The sequence below is a fragment of the Anabas testudineus genome, chromosome 18 (genome assembly GCF_900324465.2).
Source record: "Anabas testudineus chromosome 18, fAnaTes1.2, whole genome shotgun sequence".
Lineage (NCBI taxonomy): Eukaryota > Metazoa > Chordata > Actinopteri > Anabantiformes > Anabantidae > Anabas > Anabas testudineus.
In genome coordinates, this window is record NC_046627.1 from 30,843,210 (window position 1) to 30,863,182 (window position 19,973).

General features: G+C 40.2%; 1 protein-coding gene across 1 annotated transcript; it reads left to right on the forward strand.

The window, feature by feature from the left end:
- Positions 1-13: 13 nt before the first annotated feature.
- On the forward strand, positions 14-19,337 carry pelp1 (proline, glutamate and leucine rich protein 1). Its single transcript, XM_026352635.1, has 19 exons — positions 14-251; positions 460-524; positions 1,197-1,302; positions 1,475-1,624; positions 2,450-2,521; positions 2,665-2,724; positions 3,026-3,182; positions 6,704-6,836; positions 8,270-8,357; positions 12,334-12,422; positions 12,630-12,743; positions 12,961-13,111; positions 13,317-13,470; positions 13,548-13,603; positions 13,891-14,021; positions 14,325-14,427; positions 16,002-17,618; positions 18,174-18,470; positions 18,877-19,337. The coding sequence occupies exons 1-19, from the start codon at positions 111-113 to the stop codon at positions 18,967-18,969; spliced, it is 3,777 nt and encodes a 1,258-aa protein (XP_026208420.1). The 5' UTR covers positions 14-110; the 3' UTR covers positions 18,970-19,337.
- Positions 19,338-19,973: the final 636 nt, after the last annotated feature.

Here is a 19,973-nt window from a genome sequence, read left to right on the forward strand (position 1 = left end):
TTCAGTCCACCCTAACAATACCATGGAGGCTACGGCTTCACAAGAAAGAGCTCGTTGAATTTACGTCACCCTGTCGCACGGTGGTGACGTTCGCTTGGCGGAGAGGCAAGATGGCTACATCCGCTTGGCTGCATGGCCCATCTGCTATGAGACTAACAGAGGGTTTGGTGTCGGTTCTGAAAGAACACCGTACAGAGTACTTACCTGCTCTACTGGGCAGCTACAGAGAACATGGCGTGTTCCAGACACAGGTAGAGCCATGCCAGGAGAGGCATGTTAGCTTGGGAACTGGTTACGTGTTAGCCTTCTGTCGCCGTGCTGCACTTGTTCCAGGCTTTGTTGTTCACTGAGCTGACACATGGAAATACAGCAGAGCTGTGTGTAATAGAGGATGACGTGTGGTGGTTGTTGTGTATTTTTGTCTTCAATGTGGGATAATACCTTTCTTTATCTGTGCAGGGCCCGAGCGCCATCGGGGGTCTTGTGGGTTTTAGCAATGCCAAACTGGGCTCGTCCAAGACCAGGTGAGACAATAAAGGTTTTACGTTAGCTGTGCTGAGACAGCAACGTTAATGTGTCATTTATTTCGTCGCTATCTTAACACATCTTCATTTTGCGTATCGCAAATAATCAGATCACAACGGTGAAAATGAGACTTGCAAACCGAAAAGAGCATATGTAGTTTGTCAAGTACAAAATAGTTTGCACAGACGACAGGCTGTAACTTAAAATACACGTCATAGCTTCAGTTCCTGTAGCAAAACTTTCCACCATTTGTTCCTGAAGAGTTTGGTGCACTGGTTTAAATACTTATGCTTTATTGCCATTGGTGTTTTTATAAGTTTCAGTACAAGTAAACAGCTGAGATCTTAGGAAAGAAGTGGCACCTTGATCTCTAACAGTGTACTGCTAAATTTTAAGACAAATTTAATTGATTGTAGGTTTCCCATATTCTGTTCATCAATGCTATATAAGAGCCACTACAATTAAATTAGGGGTGAATCAAAATAAAAACAAAAAAAAAGCGCAAATCGTGTTTAAAATCATGTGAACCAACTGAGTAGGATAAAAACAAGAATAAAACCCAAGGACAAGAGTGCATATAAATGTATTAAGAAAATGAACTGAAAGTGAGGTGAGGGGCTAAGTGGTAATACTGAAGAAAAAAAATCTTTGAATCTCGTGTTTGTCGGCAGGTTTGAAGGACTTTGCCTGCTCTCCATCCTGGTTAAAGACAGCTCCAGTGATCTTTTCCAGCAACACTGCATTTCCTGGCTACGCTCCTTGCAGCAGGTCATACAGGTATGATGCAGGCACAAACAAGTGCATTCTTGTTTTTGTTGTTCACCTTTGTCAGACTCTCTCTAAAACCTGAATTATGATAAATCTGAAAATCTGTACAGTCCAGCTGTACCTCTCCAGATTTCTTGCCCTCCATCCCTTATGTTGTGTGTCAGTGGATGTTCTCCTTTAGTCCCAGGCTCCAGTTCAGACCATCCAGCTTGCTGTGAATATTTTAAAGGATTTGCTGCAATACTCATCCCAGCTGGCAGAGCTGGCCAGAGAGGTTGGCCTCAACTTCATCCTAGGCTTCCTGACATCTCTGCTGGGCCTTAAAGCTGAGGTGAGAAAATTTAATGTTCTCTTATTATTTAATGTTACTTGTCTTCTTATACTTTGTTAGTCTGTGGGAATACTGTTGTGAACACAGAAACAATAACTTACTTACAAGGTCAAATCGGTATGCATGTATCTTACGTGTTTGTATGAAAGTCTTTGTTAGTGAATGAGCTAATTAGCTTATTTGGAAATAGGTGGAAACAGATTATGTTGTGAAAACAGTAAGCTATAATTTGCCACACTGTAGAAACGTAGTTATGCCACCTCACTTGCAATCTTTAAAAAACTGCTGAAAACAGAACTCTTCCGCATCTTCCTTTGCACTTAAAAAAAACAAAAAACAAAAAAAACTTTTCTATCCTTTTGTTCTCACATCTCTTGAAACAAACACTTTTTTGATAGCACTTTGCTTTGATGTTGTTTCTTCTTGACTTAGATTTTGTTTGCTTGCCTTGTTCCTCACTTGTAAGTCGCTTTGGATAAAAGCGTCTGATAAATGACTAAATGTAAATGTAAAGGTAACTTTCTACTGGTATCCCACATTGATGAGATTGCTGTACAAAACTAGTACTATGTGAAATAATTTCCTGCAGCTGTTGGTTCCTATTTCTCCATTGTGACATTTTACTGGTTTTCTTCATTTATGTAATTGAAAATATAGTCTGTTTTGGGCATTGTAAATACATCCAAATGACTTCTGGCAAATTGTAGCAGACATTTTAATGATAATTAATTGAATAAGATATGAGAGTAACTAACAGTGAAAATTAGTCAGTTGTTGTATGCCTTATACTAATAAATTTTCTCTTTTCTTCCTGTATTTTCTCAGTGTGAGCTTGCTGCCATGGAGGGGATGATGGCCTGTATGACCTACTACCCCAGAGCCTGTGGATCCCTCCGAGTAAGAAACACCTAGTGAGGAGATGAAGTCAAGAATGAAGTTTTTTTTTTTTTTCTCAGTAGCAACTTTATCTCATCTTATTTATTAACAAATTATAGATCTTTTGTGTATTTTGCACCTGAGTTTTTTAAATTTCCTTTTAGGATAAACTGGGAGCCTATTTCCTCTCCAAAATGGACAGTACAAACAAAAAAATACAAGAGGTTTGTGATTTCACTTTTTATAATATATCTTGACAAATGGATATATACTTTGTATCTTGTTTTTTCAGTCTTCCACATATACTCTAATAGTAATAACTACAGTAATAACAAAAACAATTCACTCTATGTTGCAAATCCATTACAGAGTGACACTTTGTTTTGTTATTTGCCATTCATTCATTTCTGTCCAGACAAGTGTGGTACAAACAAGTTAAGCCGTTTTTTTTTTTTTTTTTTTTTTTTTTTTCTTACAGGCTTTGTAGCATTTTTTAATCTCTCTGCATCATTATCTTTCTGTCAGATGGGATGTCAGTGTTATGGTTACCTGCCATGTCTAGGGGGGCTGCTGGACAGAGGGGTGAGTGCTGGTAGAGCTGAGGGCTGGACCAATCAGATTCACTGCTTACTGGCTTCAGCTAATGGCCTGCTGACTCACATCTACCACGGTTTGGAAACAGGTACACTTTTCAGTCAGTAAATTGTCCTGTGGAACCATATTTTTTATATGCATTCCTGACTTTTACCATGTAATTCATGCAGATTTGTTTGCACAGTAGTAACAACAACAACAGGTTAAGCACTGCTCATGCTCATGGTGACAGTCAAAAGTCAGCTGGTAATTTAGAATCGCACCACACCCCATTTGGACCTCTCATTTTTAGCCAGTAACTGCATGCTTTATAACAGGGGTCATTAACAAGGCGTTCTGCGGTCCGGACTAAGAAGCTGTCCCATACGGACCTGGAGCTACAGACGAAACCAAACGTTTTGATTCCAAATCTAGCGGCACACCTCGATTTTAACCGGCGCAGCTATTGCGATCTTTACGGTAGTTATTTAGTGGACGCGAGAATGCATTGGTCAATTGAATGCAAGTTAAGCAATCCCACGTGACTTCACAAGCCAGGAGAGATACAGACGACAGAGAGGAGAGATACAGACGACAGAGAGGAGAGATACAGACGACAGAGAGGAGAGATACAGACGACAGAGAGGAGAGATACAGACGACAGAGAGGAGAGATACAGACGACAGAGAGGAGAGATACAGACGACAGAGAGGAGAGATACAGACGACAGAGAGGAGAGATACAGACGACAGAGAGGAGAGATACAGACGACAGAGAGGAGAGATACAGACGACAGAGAGGAGAGATACAGACGACAGAGAGGAGAAAGTTGTTAAAAGGACGGTGAGACAGCAGAGACTTTTTAATTCGGACAGACTCCTTTTTGGTCATGTTACCCACTGGGAGAAAACTATCTTGTCAAACAGCATTATGAGACAAAACACAAAAGTTTTGAACAGCCATACCCACTCAAAGCTGAAGTGCGATCACAGAAAGTTGCTAGTCTCAGATCCAGTATGACCAGTCCACCAGGATCTGGAGCCACATGCTCAGTTTGATGTTACATTACAATACATTTGTCAAAAGGTTTTTGAATTGTACTGAATTAATTTGATTTGACAGTCAAGTATTGATTACATGCAGACTACTTGATAATATATCGCAGTAAATAGTTAGACATTATAATCTTCTGGACCTTTGCTTGTAAAAATATTGTGTAACCGGACCCTTTAAATTTTAGTTGAATACCCCTGCTTTATATGGTTTACATCTGGAGACTGACTTGGCCAGTCTAAAACCTTCCACTTCTTGCCCCAGATTAACTCCTTTGTTGTTTTGGCTGCATCTTGCTGCAGGATAATCTTTCTTTAAATTGGCAGACAAAATGTTTTTGTAAACATCTTTTTCTTACTGCTGCCATCGTGTGTTACATCATTAATGAAGATTATTGATACTGTCCAAGAAGAAGGCATTCAGCTCAAGCCATGACATTACCGCCACTGTTTCACTGATCAGTTTGTATGTTTGGGATCATGAGCAGATCTTTCTTCAAAATGTAGATTTTCCATCATTTTAGTAAATGTTAATCTTTGTCTCATCAGTCCATAAAACTTTCTCCCAGAATTTCTGAGGCTCATTTCTGTACTTTTTGGCATATTCCACCCTGGCTATGGCCAATGTTTGCACAACAAATCTGAAACTGAGCACAGACATTCAGTGCTACTTAGGTAGGACATACGGGGGCAAAAAGATACCCCTGTCAGTCACATGTTCCAACACTTTTGCTCACATACCAAATGGGTAAGTTCAAACAAAAGGTGCTATTTTCTGAGTTACAGTGAGGGAAAAAATTATTTGAACCCCAGCTGATTTTGTAAGTTTGCCCACTAACAAAGAAATGATCAGTCTATAATTTCAATGGTAGGTGTAGACACAACAATGACAAAAAAAATCCAGAAAAATGCGTTTCAAAAAGAGTTATAAATTAATTTGCATTTCCACGAAGGAAAGAAGTATTTGATCCCTTCGAAAAACGTGCTTTAGTACTTGGTGGCAAAACCTTTGTTGGCAATCACAGAGGTCAGCCGTTTCTTGTAGTTGGCCACAAGGTTTGCACACATCTCAGGGGGGATTTTGGCCCACTCCTCTTTGCAGATCCTCTCCAATGTTTGGCAACTCGAACCTTCAGCTCCCTCCACAGATTTTCTATGGGATTAAGGTCTGGAGACTGACTAGACCACTCCATGACCTTAATATGCTTCTTCTTGAGCCAGTGATTTGTTGCCTTAGCCGTGTGTTTTGGATCATTGTCATGCTGGAGTACCCAACCACGACCCTTTTCAATGCCCTGACTGAGGGAAGGAGGTTCTCACCCAACATTTGACGGTACATGGCCCCATCCATCCTCCCTTTGATGCGGTGCAATTGTCCTGTCCCCTTGGCAGAAAAACACCCCCAAAGCATAATGTTTCCACCTCCATATTTGACAGTGGGGATGGTGTTTTTGGAGTCATAGGCAGCCTTCCTCCTCCTCCAAACACAGCGAGTTGAGTTGATGCCAAAGAGCTCGATTTTGGTCTTATCTGACCACAACACTTTCACCCAGTCTTCCTCTGAATCAGTCAGATTTTCAGTGGCAAACTTCAAACGGGCCTGTAGATGGGCTTTCTTGAGCAGGGGGACCTTGCGGGCACAGCAGGATTTCAGTCCTTCACGGCGTAGTGTGTTACCAACTGTTTTTTTGGTGACTATGGTCCCAGCTGCCTTGAGATCATTGACAAGTTCCTCCCGAGTGGTTCTTGGCTGATTCCTCACCATTCTCATTATCATTGAAACTCCACGAGGTGAGATCTTGCATCGAGCTCCAGACCAAGGGAGATTGGCAGTTAATTTATGTTTCTTCCATTTGCGAATAATTGCACCAACTGTTGTCACCTTCTCACCCAGCTGCTTGGCGATGGTCTTGTAGCCCATTCCAGCCTTGTGTAGGTCCACAATCTTGTCCCTGACATCCTTGGAAAGCTCTTTGGTCTTGGCCATGGTGAAGAGTTTGGAATCTGGATTGATTGATTGCTTCTGTGGACAGGTCTCTTTTATACAGGTAACGAGCTGAGAGGGCTGCCAATGTCAGCTCGTTACCTGTATAAGATCCACCTGGGAGCTAGAGATCTTGCTGACGGATAGGGGATCAAATACTTATTTCCTTCATGGAAATGCAAATTAATTTATAACTCTTTTTGAAACGCATTTTTCTGGATTTTTTTTGTCATTGTTGTGTCTCACTGTTCAAATAAACCTACCATTGAAATTATAGCCTGATCATTTCTTTGTTAGTGGGCAAACTTACAAAATCAGCTGGGGTTCAAATAATTTTTTCCCTCACTGTATGTGTCAGATCCAGATGTAACACCTGGAAATAAAAGCTGAATTGTTGGTCTTTTGTCTCATATTCATATTTTGATGTCAGACTTTTCAGTCTACCGCAAGAAATAAAGGAACTGGCCTCACTGTTCCAATACTTTTGGAGGGGAGTGTATGTGTCTTTTGGACTTTATATGCGTTACTAGACCCCATGAAGAAAGTCTGTTAGTTATTTGCTGGGTAAGCACTGATTGCTGTTTGCTGTTACAGATGGAACGGTGCAGTATGAAGGTCCGGGGGTGGAGCTAGCCTTTCCTCATCTTGACCTATCAGATCCCTGGCTACTGCTTCAGCTGCAGCATAGATACACAGCTGTCTGCCTGTCACTTAAGCACACACTCAGGTACAAATGTGCTGAACAATGTGGGAAAAAATATCATTATTGTTATGCTGTTTTATTTGAAGTTTATATCCTTTGTAATACAAACAAATTATAAATGATTGTGGAAAAAAACATTCATTTAGCTATTCTGGTCTTTATATTTTTATACATTATATTTTATTGCCAGTTTGCTGTCTTTCTTTCTCCCACTGCTTTTCCATCTTTCATTTCAACTCAAAGTATTTCACCTCTTCCTGATTGCTTTTTTGAGATTACCCAAGAAAATACAAAATACAGTTTCTGAATGATGATTCCATATATTTAGGGAAAAAAGCTATCCAAACCTGCCTGACCCTATGTGAAAAAGTAATGCAGCAGTAATGCACTTACCATGGCTAAGGTCAGTGTTGATTCAACAATAAAAAAGGGACTGGGCAAAAATTGCATCCATGGGAAAGTTCTAAGGTGATGGCCACTGCTGACCAAAAAGAACACAAAGGCTTGCCTCACATTTGCCAGGAATTGTTGATGGTAGTGTAGTGATTTGGATGACCTGAACGACTTGTTATAATTGATGGAACCATGAATTATGCACTCCCGAATACCAGAAAAGTCAGTTGGTGTAAAAAAGACAGGAGAAAAAATGTAGTCATCTGGCAGACGCTTTTATCCAAAGCTTTTATCCAAAGCGCCTTACAAGGGTAGGCATGGTGAGCGTAAGGTGGTCTTGCCTAAGGACCCCTACTGGATGTAGGCCACAGCTGGAATTCAAACCCCAGTCTCCCACATGGAAGACGGTGATCTTACCACTACGTTAACCAGCTGCTAAAATGTACCAATGACAAGTTAAAACATTCAGTCTTAAATAATTTATTTGACTAAACCACAAAAATATTACAGTTTATACTTTTACTCTATGACATTAAAATAGTTTCTGTTTAAAAAGGTTTTGGGTATTTAGAATTTATGTGCATATTCATTACAGTTGACTGACATTTCACATGCTCACAGCCATAAAAACTACATTTTAAAATACCAGCAGCAACATGTCTTCCAGCAGCAATGTTAGGCTAACTCAAGACTTGTTGACAAATAAATCAGTCAGCACTCAACAAACTGTAATGACAAAATGAAACACATTTTACAATCGTTAGCAAATGTATCCAAAATCAAAAACTCCCAAAGTTTTTAGACCCTTAATTCAGTTCTTTACCAAAGCCTCTTGGACTGCAGTTACAGCATTAAGTCCTCTAGAATTTATCAGTTTAACCCATAAAAAAAGGTTTAAGCAAATTGACAGATTTTATCAGCAATTTTTCTGGACATGGGTTTTGTAATTTCTGAAGCCACTGTACAGTGTACTGCTTTTTTGTCGCAACAAAACCAAGTATCAAACGGAACAAAATAGCACATGTATTGTACACTGTATTCTGTTCTTGTCTCCCGTCCATCAGGGTGGACCCAACCTCAGCTGTTCGTCTGCCTGTCAGACCAATACTGAACCTGGTGTGCCGAGCCCTCGCTGTCAGCCTCAAGAGCATAGTGAGTGATGCATGTGCACACACACACACATTTTTGTATGTCATTTTTTCACACTCATTGACATAAAGCATTCTTCTACTGTCAAATAGGACATATTGATCTGCTCTGTTTCGATTTTTAATTTATCACATGTATTACCCTGCCCACTGCCTTACGTTTACCCTAACCATCACAACTAACTGCCTCACCCTAAACTTTAACTTAATGATTAAACCTAATTCTAACCCTAAATGCCTAAAATGTCCTCACTTTGTAAAAATGTCCATTCTCCAAAGGTTAAAATTTGATGCTGGTGACAGACAGGCAGAGACACAGACACACACACGCACGCACACAAAACGGTTTATACCAAGAAATGGTGTTTTATAATTTTGCAATTGGCAATTCAATATGCAATTTCATCATAGCATTTGAAAATGCATTCTGCATTGGCAATTCAGTGTCAAGAGTGGCAATTCAATTCTCCATTGCTTTCATTAAAAGTTTAAATAAAGGCTAAATCAGTTGCATTTCATATTAAAGTATAATTGTAATCTGTCAGTCCTCTCATCAAGGTGGTTCCATACATGCATATGCCCCCACTGTGCCCTCTAATTAGCTAACTCTAAGCCTAAGTTAAACAAACCTAACCAATGAGGGTAACAATCACCAGCCAACCAGAAGAACATTTTTGCACATTAGTGGACAGGGAGAAAAGCAAAATTGGTAGCACAGCTTCTTCAAGAGTCTGTTGATGAACAGAATAGAAATAACGTTAACATCACTCCTTCTGAATCGGTGTGTCTACATGCACTGAAGTAATTGGATTACGGTCATCTTTCTGTAAGAGCTCATGTGCATAAAAAAGGCAGTCGACACTTAGCACTGTACTACTATAAGGTGAGTGCTGCTGCATGAAAGAAGAGTTCATTACACGGAGCGTAATGTGATCTTGTTTTAAAATTAAGTCTGCCTGAAATTAAAATAAAACTGAAACCAACATGTTTCCTGTAGACATCTAAATAATTGAGTTTTCCCTGTGCATTTCTTCAATTCAGGCAGTGTCCTATGTAAATAGGAGCTCTGTGACTATCTCACTCACTCACTCACTCACTCACACACACACACACACGGTGTTGGTCACCTCCCGGACACACGTACCTTTTTAAAGTTTCCAGAGATCATAATGCGCCAGGGTGTCTGGTCTGCAGACTGGTGGTGACTCTCTGAATGACATCACACGCAGCAGGCTAGCGGATGGAGGAATGTATAAACAGCGATTAATACAGTATGGGGATTTTAATGAGAACGGCAAGCCCCCTCCTCTCCAAAATGCATTTTTCAATTGCATTTTTAAATTACACATTTCAGGCAACACTATCGAGTGTTGTTTGGAGTGAGGCTACAGTGTTATCAACAAGATCTGTTTTTTGTCTCCTTCAGTTTATATCAGAGAGGATAACAGTAAGGCTCTCAAATAAATTAAAACTATGTTCAGGTCTGGGGTTGATTAATAAGCTCCACCCCTACCTATGCTTCTTGGAACATTAATATGACTTAAGGGGGTTGACTTATTCAGACATATTCTTCCCGCTGCAGCCAGGTTTCAGTAAGACAAAATAAATCTAATTGATGGTCACTTATCAAATCATTTACTACCCAGGATTTAGACGAGAGATCTTGAAAATTGAATCTGATATTTAAGTGCACATTTGATTGTTTATTTTGTTTTGTGAGAGTTTTTATTTTTATAAAGTTATTGTAAATCACTCCTTTTGTGTTGAGGGGTTGGGTGACGGCTATAAGGAAACTGCAGAGAGGCGTATAAGACTGCATCTTTGCATCCTGGGATCCACTCTGAGATGGTTTAGGTTGTCTAATAAACTTGGCTATATTATTAAAAGATTAGATGCACACCATCTGAAGTGGGATGGATGCCGTCTCTTATAATCAGCCTAGGTTTTCTCCAAAGAGTTTTGCAATTGTCTATGTAGCCCACGTTATTTGTGGTAAAACAGTGAGGATGTACTCATTATGGGTTAGTCGAGCAAAACAACAGCTGCAACAGAAGCTTTGTGACAGCTGTGGGGGAAGAAACAGTCACCAACAGACACCACGGGGCTTGCAAAACATGCAGAGAAACGTTTTAATTTCCCTTTTAATGGCGAGGATGTTAAATGGGTAACCAATGTGATGGACAGGCCAAAATAAAGAGGAGGAAAGGACTTGCAAAACATACAAACTCACTTGTATAAGCATGCTGAAGGTACTATCATAGCTTGGGCTGCATTACTGCTTCTGGAACAGGCTCACTGATCTTTATTGTTGCTATAATGATTATCTACACACATAGGCAAAATTGTTGTTGCCCTTCTGTTAATAAAAGAAAAACCCACAATGGTCATGGAAATAACTTGAAACTGACAAAAGTAATAATACATCAAAATTTACTGTAAATTAACCAATGAAAATCAGACATTGCTTTTAAATTGTGGCAACAGAAACATTTTAAAAAACAAACTAATGAAACAGGCTTGACAAAAATGTTGTAATGTTTTGATTGCAACCTTGTTTAAGGTAAGGAGCGCAATCAATCAATCTAATTCAATTGACATTGTCACAAAGCAGCTTTACACAACCAAGAACAGTACATGAACAGTGAATGTGTATGAATCATGAAATTAGATTGTCCCTGATGAGCCAGCCGAGGGCGACGGTGGCAAGGAAAAACTCCCTGAGAAGGCAACAGGAAGAAACCTTGAGAGGAACCAGACTCAACAGGGAACCCATCCTCATGGGTGATTACATGCTATGTAGGCAGCAGGCAGTCCAGTATAACAGTTAATGTCTTTAAGTTAATGTGGAGTCCAGTTAGTTAATTGCAGGCAGACTTGTTCCATTCCTGGACTATGATTTACATCAGGCCGCTTCAGAATAGTCCAATGTTTTGATCTATCTTGCGTGTTTTTTAGCTGTTTCTTTGGGGTCATTATCCTGTTGGAAGACCCATGACCTGTGAATGAGACCAAACTTTCTGACACTAGGCAGCACATTTCTCTCCAGAATGCCTTGACAGTCTTGGGTTTTCATTGTACCCTGCACATATTCAAGACGCCCTGTGTCAGATGCATGAAAAGGCAGCCCCAGAACATAACCGAGCCTCCTTCATGTTTCACAGTAGGGACAGTGTTCTTTTCCTGGTATGCTTCATTTTTGCGTCTGTGAACATAGAACTGATGTGCTACAGTCTCATGGACCTTAAACTTCTGAATAGTATGTGCAACTGTAGTCACAGGAACATCAAGCTGCTTATAGCCTTTACCTTTAACATGCTAATTTTCTTGCTAATCTCTAAATCTCTCCTTCGCTTTCTGTGGTCCATGTTCAGTGTGGTACACACCATGTCACCAAACGGCACAGTGACTACTTGCCACCCTTTAAATAGGCAGACTAACTGATTACCAGTTCGAAGACACCTGTGATGCTAATTAGAGGACGCACCTTTGTTTAACGTGTCTCTATCCCGTTTCATTCGGTTTTTTTTTAATGATTCTGTTAAGCCACAATTCAAAAGCAATGTCTGATTTTGATTGGTTAATTTTCAGTAAATTTTGATTTATTACTACTTTATGGTTTCAATTTCAGTTTTATTTTATTAACAGAGGGGTACCAACAATTTTGTCCATGTGTTTATAAATATCTAATGGTCATCTGATACAAATGGTGTTATCTTCTGTTTTGTTTAACATATTGAAATGTGTGTTGGCAGTAAAAGCTTAAATTCTGAGATTCTAAAAGATAAAAAACTGTTGTCTCACATCCACTGTTTGATCTTAAACCCAAATGTCTTAAGTGAATAGCAAACACAAACAAATTAACCTTGTCATTTCAATAGTTCTGGAGGGAACTGCATATTTTATTCTTTGGCAACAGTTACAACATGCCAAACAAATGGTATTCATTCTAATCGATTTCTGTTTAACTTTCAATGTGTCAGAACTTAACAGGAGATGGAAGTGTGAGGGTTCTAGTGCTGCCAATCATACACATCAACACATTGGAAGTGCTTTCAGCTCTCATCACAGTGTAAGTACTGACAAACATGTACACACACAGATTTTGATTACATTTGTTTGTTTGGAAGATATTGCATTTGTCAGATCTAGGTTATGTTGTTTTGCTTCTTGAAAACACAGATGTGTTAACACATACAGAAGTTAAAACATTGTGAATAGCACAGTGTTAACATTGATGGTTGTGTGTTGCTGACACTGTACTATGTGCATATTACAGTGTACATAGTGGCATGGTGCAATACGCTGCCGTTCTACAGAGGCTGTTTTCTCAAACTTTGTCAGCTTGGACACCTCCATATGAAGCTGGTCTGGGACAGCAGAGAGCCTACAGGTAACTGCAGGGTTTTAATATCTGGTCCTTTAGTTTTACTAGTACAACACCAACGTATTGTTTACAGATGTATGTAGAAAGTAACCAATATCTTTATTACAGGCACCAAAAACACAGCACTGTCAGCATCAGTATTTGTATTAGCTGTACTTCACAGATGTAAACTTAGAGCTGTAGTAGCTGAAGCGTTTGCCTCTGTGTCCCCTACTTTTCAAAGTTCAGTGCGGGTATCAGTGTATAGAGCCTTAGAGCTCTGGGTCCAGGTGGCAGGAGCCTCTGCTAGCATTCTTCAGGGAAGCCCAGGCCACACAGAGCTCTTGTTTAGCCACCTGCTTGGTGATATCACACCAGGAGCAGAGTCTGTCAAGGTAAGTTCAAATTCCATATAGTTATTTTAAATCTATTTAGGTATTATAATGAAATGTTTAAAAATAGTGATTTGTTCATTTGATCAAACCTTTAATTATCATAAAGTACATTTAATTATATTTCGAGAATAGACAACCTAATTCAACTGCATGAAAGTATTGTAACTAGTTCTCCATTTTTGTCTCTGTGTGGTCCTTTCTACAGCTACGGGCGGGTTTGTCAGCTGATGTGATTCCTGGGGGAAAACCCGGCCCACGGAGGACAAAACCTTTGGTCATAGCAGATTCAGTTGGGCCATCGCTCCAGAGAAAAGGAGATCTTCTGGCCAATCAGGATACTTGCCTTTCAGCTCTCAGAGGTAATATAGTCTGAATATATAAGTTGTATTTGAACTATAAATTTGTTGTTATCACATAGATGTTTTCTTCTTTACAGCACTGAGACAAATCATACTTACAAGTGGTACTCTGCTTAAGGATGATATACACAAGGTAAATGTCACATTTTAATAGCAGAGTAATTTAGCTGATAAAATGCAAAAAGCTATGAGAATTTTCACCTGAACTGCTGAACTAACTTCTAATAATTATTTTGTCAGTCAGGAACTGCTAATTATTATCATGCTTGAGATTTCTGGGGTCTTTATGTGTGTATATATAATGTTTTTAGAAAAGGTAAAGACATGGAATGATCTTTCACAGAATTGACTGCTCATTCTATCCTTATAGCACTCAGTCAAGTCTGATTTTCTACCTTTTTTTATTGTTTTTTTCCACAGCGTCTTCATGAAGTGGTGCTGCCACTCTGTGTGCGTCTACAGCAGCAGACCAGTAGCGGCACTGCATGTGAATCAGCAGGGGGCATCAGTGGGCAGTACAGCAGTGCCCTCTCCAGACGAGAACTATACAGGTTTTTCCTTTATTCACTTTAAGTCAAAAAAGATAAATTTAAAAGTGTACCTCATAGGTAACTTTTTTCCTTTTTTTTTTTTTTTTTTTTTTAACTATTTTGTATGTGCTTACTACATTCACTATGAGTTTAAAGTGCAGACTGTCAGCTGCACTTAATGTTGGTGCTTCTATCTATAGTGAGTCAGTTATAGGCAGTTTTGCTCTTATCTTTTATTATTTTATTTTATATCTGCCAAATGTACATAAGATAATGTTTAGTTTTGTGAAATGTTTTAATAAAAGTGTTTGTATATATTATCAGGTTATTGCTGGCTCTGGTGCTGGTCCCATCACCCTCTTGGCCCCCTCCTCTGACTTGTGCTGTGTCCATCCTCAGCAACGGACGCATTGACTGTAACTTGAAGGTGATGCTATTAGGGACAGAGAGTGCTAAGTGATAAAATTGTCTAACCATTTTGAAGAAAGATTTTACGGCCAATTAATTGGACCAGTTTTTGGCAATTCTAATTCTATGTCTGTACTAATCCTGGCCAATTAATAATATAACAACACATCGGCAGCCTACACTGGAAGCATTTTATATGCATAATGCATATAACTGTAAATTACAGATATTAGAATATTTGAGTGATTCACATGGGCACATTTTATTAACCCTTGATGACAACAGTGAGTTAGATTAGCAGGTTACACCCAACATTATGGTGTTTCTGCTGCAGCCTCTCCTCTCTGTGTCCACTCCCTGTGACCATGGATGGAGCTCACAGTGGACAACAGGCAGGAGAACAAAGGGGGCTGAAGTGAGCTTAGACTTCACTAGATTACAACTTTATGTCATTACTCTTTTTACTGTACGTGCAATAAAAGCATGTATAAGGCCATTCGAATAGTTTATCAAAACACCTGTTGAACAAATAAGACTCTCAGAATAATGTAACACAGACAACACAAATAACATCCTATATTAGTAAAATATCCCCTATTTTTATAGTGTCTCTCTGATTCTTGTAAATTATATATAGTAATATCCCCTAGATATCAGATATTTCCTGCTTTCTTTTTGTACATGTATTTACTACAAACTATAGTGTCTTTACTGCGTTAGTTAAAAATGTAGCATTCCTTACTGCACCACTGGTGAGGTGTTCAGTGATGGTACAGAGTGTAAGTTATGTGTTTGTTAAACCTTTTATTTTGAAATATTTTCTTACATTATTAATGCTCATTGCTCATGCTCAGTTCAACATATTTGTGTCAAAAAAAATTTCTGAATTATATATCTGACTGGTCTTCCTTCTTTCTAAAGACTAGCATAGATATTGGCCATTGGAAAACCAACATCTGTCTACAACTATACACTCTGTAAAATTATCACAATTATTTTATCATCTATTGCAACATTGGTAATGTACACAGAAAACATGCAATATTTGCACCCAGACTGTCGTATGCAGTCTTCATGCCTTTCAGTTGTCAGAGAAAAGCCACACATGGGTCTCTGATCTTTTGACCTCTTTTGGTTCTATGGATGAAAAGGGTTCTGAAAGAGGTGGAATAGCCATTTCCTCAGGGCATTCCTACCTCTCAGTTGCATAGCAATGTTGTAATCAAGTACCAGATATGGCCTAACACCTTCCCCTACCAAGATGTGGTAGGGGATGGTGAGGGAAGGGAGATGGAGGGAGTGCGAGTATTGTTATTGTTGTTAATCCACTTTTATACAGCTTATTTAAATCACAACAAAAATCAAAGGCACTTCTTGTACTAAAATTAGAAGCTTTTAAAGTTGTATGGATTTATGATTACTTGAGTGGCTTCTCTTCTGTGATTGTCTAATAAATGTGTTGCTGTACCACAACCAGCGATGTTAGATGATTCAAAAACTGTTTCCATATTTATAGTACAAGCTATTTTGTCGTCAGTAATTTCACAGGTTTTAATGAGTCTTTCTGTTCATGTCCTCTTCCTCCCGTTTCAGGTCTCTACATTCTGCACTGAGGCTCTGACCATCTGTAACTCCCTGCTCCACCCTCGCACTCCCTCCATCTCCCTCCCCTTACCATCCCTTACCTTGAAACCCAACCCCACTGCTGCAGTGCTCCCCTCCTCCCAGGGACCTACACCTGGACTTACTTTGCCAACTCTCCTAGAAGGCCCTCCTCCTGGTCCCCCCTTCCCCACCCGCCATCCTCTTGGCCTGGGCCCCTCTTCTTTGCTGGGATCTCTGGAAAATCACCTCTCACTGGTGCCAGGTCAGGCCCCTATTCCAGGTGACATGATTCTGTCCCCACGCACACACCACCAGCCTGAACCAGCCGGGCTTGGCCCTCCAGACGGTCAAAGACCTGTGTTTGTCCGTTATGATAAAGAAGAAGCAGAGGATGTTGAGATCTCTCTGGCTAGTGACTCAGATGACAGCGTGGTCATTGTTCCTCCAGGGATGCTCAACGTGGAAAACCAGCAGGATGACACGGTAGCTGCAGCAAATCCCCAGAACATGGCCTCTGCAGCACCAGGGACAACAGTCACATTACCAGGAGCAGAAACTGCCACCATGGTCCCCACCACTGCTACAACAACCACAATAGATGGCATCTCGATTTCCAATGACCTCACTACCTCTTCCCCGCTCATCACCACTTCCACCACCCTCATCAACTCCTTCCCTCCATCTAGCACCTCAGTGGTCTCCCTTGTTCCACCTTTGAATTCCAGCCAACTCACAGCTCCACCTGGCAGTTTGGGGGACTCGTTGCCTGGCAGGCCCCAGCTCCAGCAAATGCTGATGCAGCCATCCACATCAGGCCAACCAGGCCCCATGGGTCTACCACTGCACCACCTGCAGAATCAGCTGAGTCAACCGGGACGGCACCTCCACCAGCACCAACCACCGCCACTGCCTTCCAGCAACGAAGATTCAGCTGTCATTAATATCAACAGTACAGATGAGGAGGAGGAAGATGAGGAGGACATGGATGATGATGAAGAGCTGGAGGAGGAGGAAGAAGGAATGGATGAGGAAGATGAGGAAGAGGAAGTAAGTGATTATGCTGATGAAGAGTTTTATGATGGAGAGGAGTATGAGGACTTTGATGATGAAGAAGGGGAAGAGGAGGAGGACGAGGAGGAGGATGAAGATGGTGACATACCTCCACTAGAGGGGGTAGAGGAGAAAGCAGGAGAGATGGGCATGGAGGAAGGAAAGGTGCTCCAGGCAGCAGTGGAGGAAGGAGAGATGGCTGGTCTCAGCATGGAGGGAGATTCAGAAGGAGGGATAGAGGAGGTCCAAACCAACAGAGCACAATTTGGAGAGGACAGGATGAATGTGCAAGAGGTGGAGAGCATTGGTGTCCTGGAGGAGGCACGAGAGGGGGAGGGAGATGAGGATGAATGTGAAAGGATGGATGATCCCACTATGCCACAGATCCTGTGTGTCACTGGAGGTGCATTGGAAGAGAGGGATGAGACTGAGGAAGAGGGAGCAAGATCTGGAGGTGGAGAAGTGCAGGAGGAGGCCAGCTCATGGCAGCAAGGAGCCAGTGAAACTGAAGCCACAGCTTCCTCAGAGGACCACACAAAGAGTCAGAGCAAAGAGGTAGCTAACTCAGTTTTAAGGTCTCACTTCAGCGTATAAATATATTATTTAGTCTCAGGGCTTCAGAAAGGCTTCTTTCCTTAGCGAAGAGGTATCTTAGTTTGAAATAAATTTAGTAAAGCTTTAGTAAACAAGTTGACTTTAAAAAGAGGTCCCAAGGGTTGCATTATTGTAACATTGACTAAATTTGAGGTTTGATAGCAATAGGTTGGTTACAGTACGCCAAATGACATCTAATGGTAAAGCTACTTTAGATGGAATTTCAGGCTACTATTCATTTATTTATTTATTTTTGCTACACTGCTAGATGATTTAAATGTAGATTTTAAATTTTCTGGATTTCTGTCAAAAATTTATCAGGGACAAATGAAATGAAATTAATACTCATCTTGCCTCTCAGGTTTGTCTCTTTATAGAATAGGAACAACACAGTATTTCTGTGCCCTCCACCATTATTTATCCAATAGCTGATAAATGGAGCTGGTATTAAAACATTGTTGTCACAAGGAAACTGAGTACCTAAAGATGACTTTGATGATGTCTTTAACTCAACAGGAGTCAGGGGTTGAAACTGCACATAAAGCCAGTGTAAATGATAACCAGCCTCCCAGTCATCAAGTGGAGCAGGTAGAAGCGGATCAGCAAAGAGACTCAGCAAGTCCAGATCTTGAAACCAGGTCTGAAATGGGTCTGAATACTGACAATGAGGAGCCACATTGTGAGAGAAGAGCCAAAGTGGAAGAAGAGCTGCAAGAGACAGAGGCAGGAGGTGGGGCAGTGAGTGATGATGAGGTGAAAGGAGTGAAGAGGAAGAGAGAGGAGGAAGTGGGACAAAGCACTGAGAAGAAAAAGGTAGAAATTCATTCACTTGTTTGCTTTCATATTCCATATAAATGGGGCAGTTTTATTAGGGGAGTAAATGTGTTCCCTGCAAAAAGTGATGATTGTTTTATAATAAACAATAGTTTATAGTTATATTATATAATATAATAGTTTATAGCTGTACAAACAATTCCCATAAATCACTAGCCTAAATAGACATATTGTATCTGATCTCATCTTCAGATACAAATCTAACGCTCCCAAAGAATGTCATTGAATATTCTCAGTCATCCTTGTGAAGTTATCTGAATATTGAGTCATGGTAACTGGACTTCCTTCTTGTTATGTCCAAATGTTGGATGAGTCTAGTTGACATGGCTCAACATCAAGGCTCCCAAACAGTGTTTGAGCAGGTATCCCTCTGTTTGTCTCTCAGCTGGATGAAGAAGCCATGGACGCCATGTTGGCTGATTTTGTCGCCTGTCCACCTGATGATGAAGACGGTGCTTCCGGATCAAACTGCTCATAAATATTTGCCAACGTGAACTGATGTGATTGAAGTTACTGTGGATACAGCAGATACTGCTAGGATACTGTATTTTAGTGATATTTCCAAGCTTTTGTTTTTCGTCAGACTTTTTACTGTCATTCCACCCAGCTTACATGTGCTAAAAGAAACCTAATAATTTCTACAGTTCAGGGTACAGTAGCACAACAGGGAGGGTGGAGCTCCCTTACACATATTGCAAGCCTCTGTCCTTAAATACAGTATTATTCTACAGTTGGTGTATGAAGTTGGTTTTTTGGGTCTACCTTCACTTTTTATGCTGTTTATTTCTGTCTTCACTGTCATATGCTTTGTTATAAAAAAGTAAAAGAACAGACATCAACTATTCATATACTACATGCTGCTTCTGCAATTTAATTCTTCAGTGACCCTTACTATAACACCCCCCCAGGCCCCTTTTTGTTATGATTATTATATAACTTTTTTAATGTGTAGGTTCACCTGCAATAAATGCCATCATCCATTCAGGACATTTACATTCCACAACACTAGGATTTATAACTAAACTAAATATTGCTGTTCCAATACTTGTGCTCACTTACCTCACTCACCATATTTTCACACATTATGTATGATGTTCTTATTGTGCAATGCTGAGTTTGGTTGGATAGAAAATATCTCGTTACAGAATGCACAGCATTTGTGCAAAAATACTGTTTCACATTTTGAGAATGAAAAGGAGCACTGAAGCCATTTTAGAGGTGTATGGGGGACCTACAATATACAACTACCCAATGTGGGTGGTAAGGTGTTAGTGTTGTAGGTAAATGGTCCGCATTTACCATAGCACTTTTCTATCTAACTGGTACTCAAAACACTTTACACTCCATCTCATTCACCCATTCATGGCAGAGCTGCTAACCGCTGACTCACTGATCTGACTTCAGTACCTTGTCCAAGGACACTTTTGCATGTAACATGGCAGCCAGCAAACCTATCCTATGATTGGCAGACAAGTGCTCTAC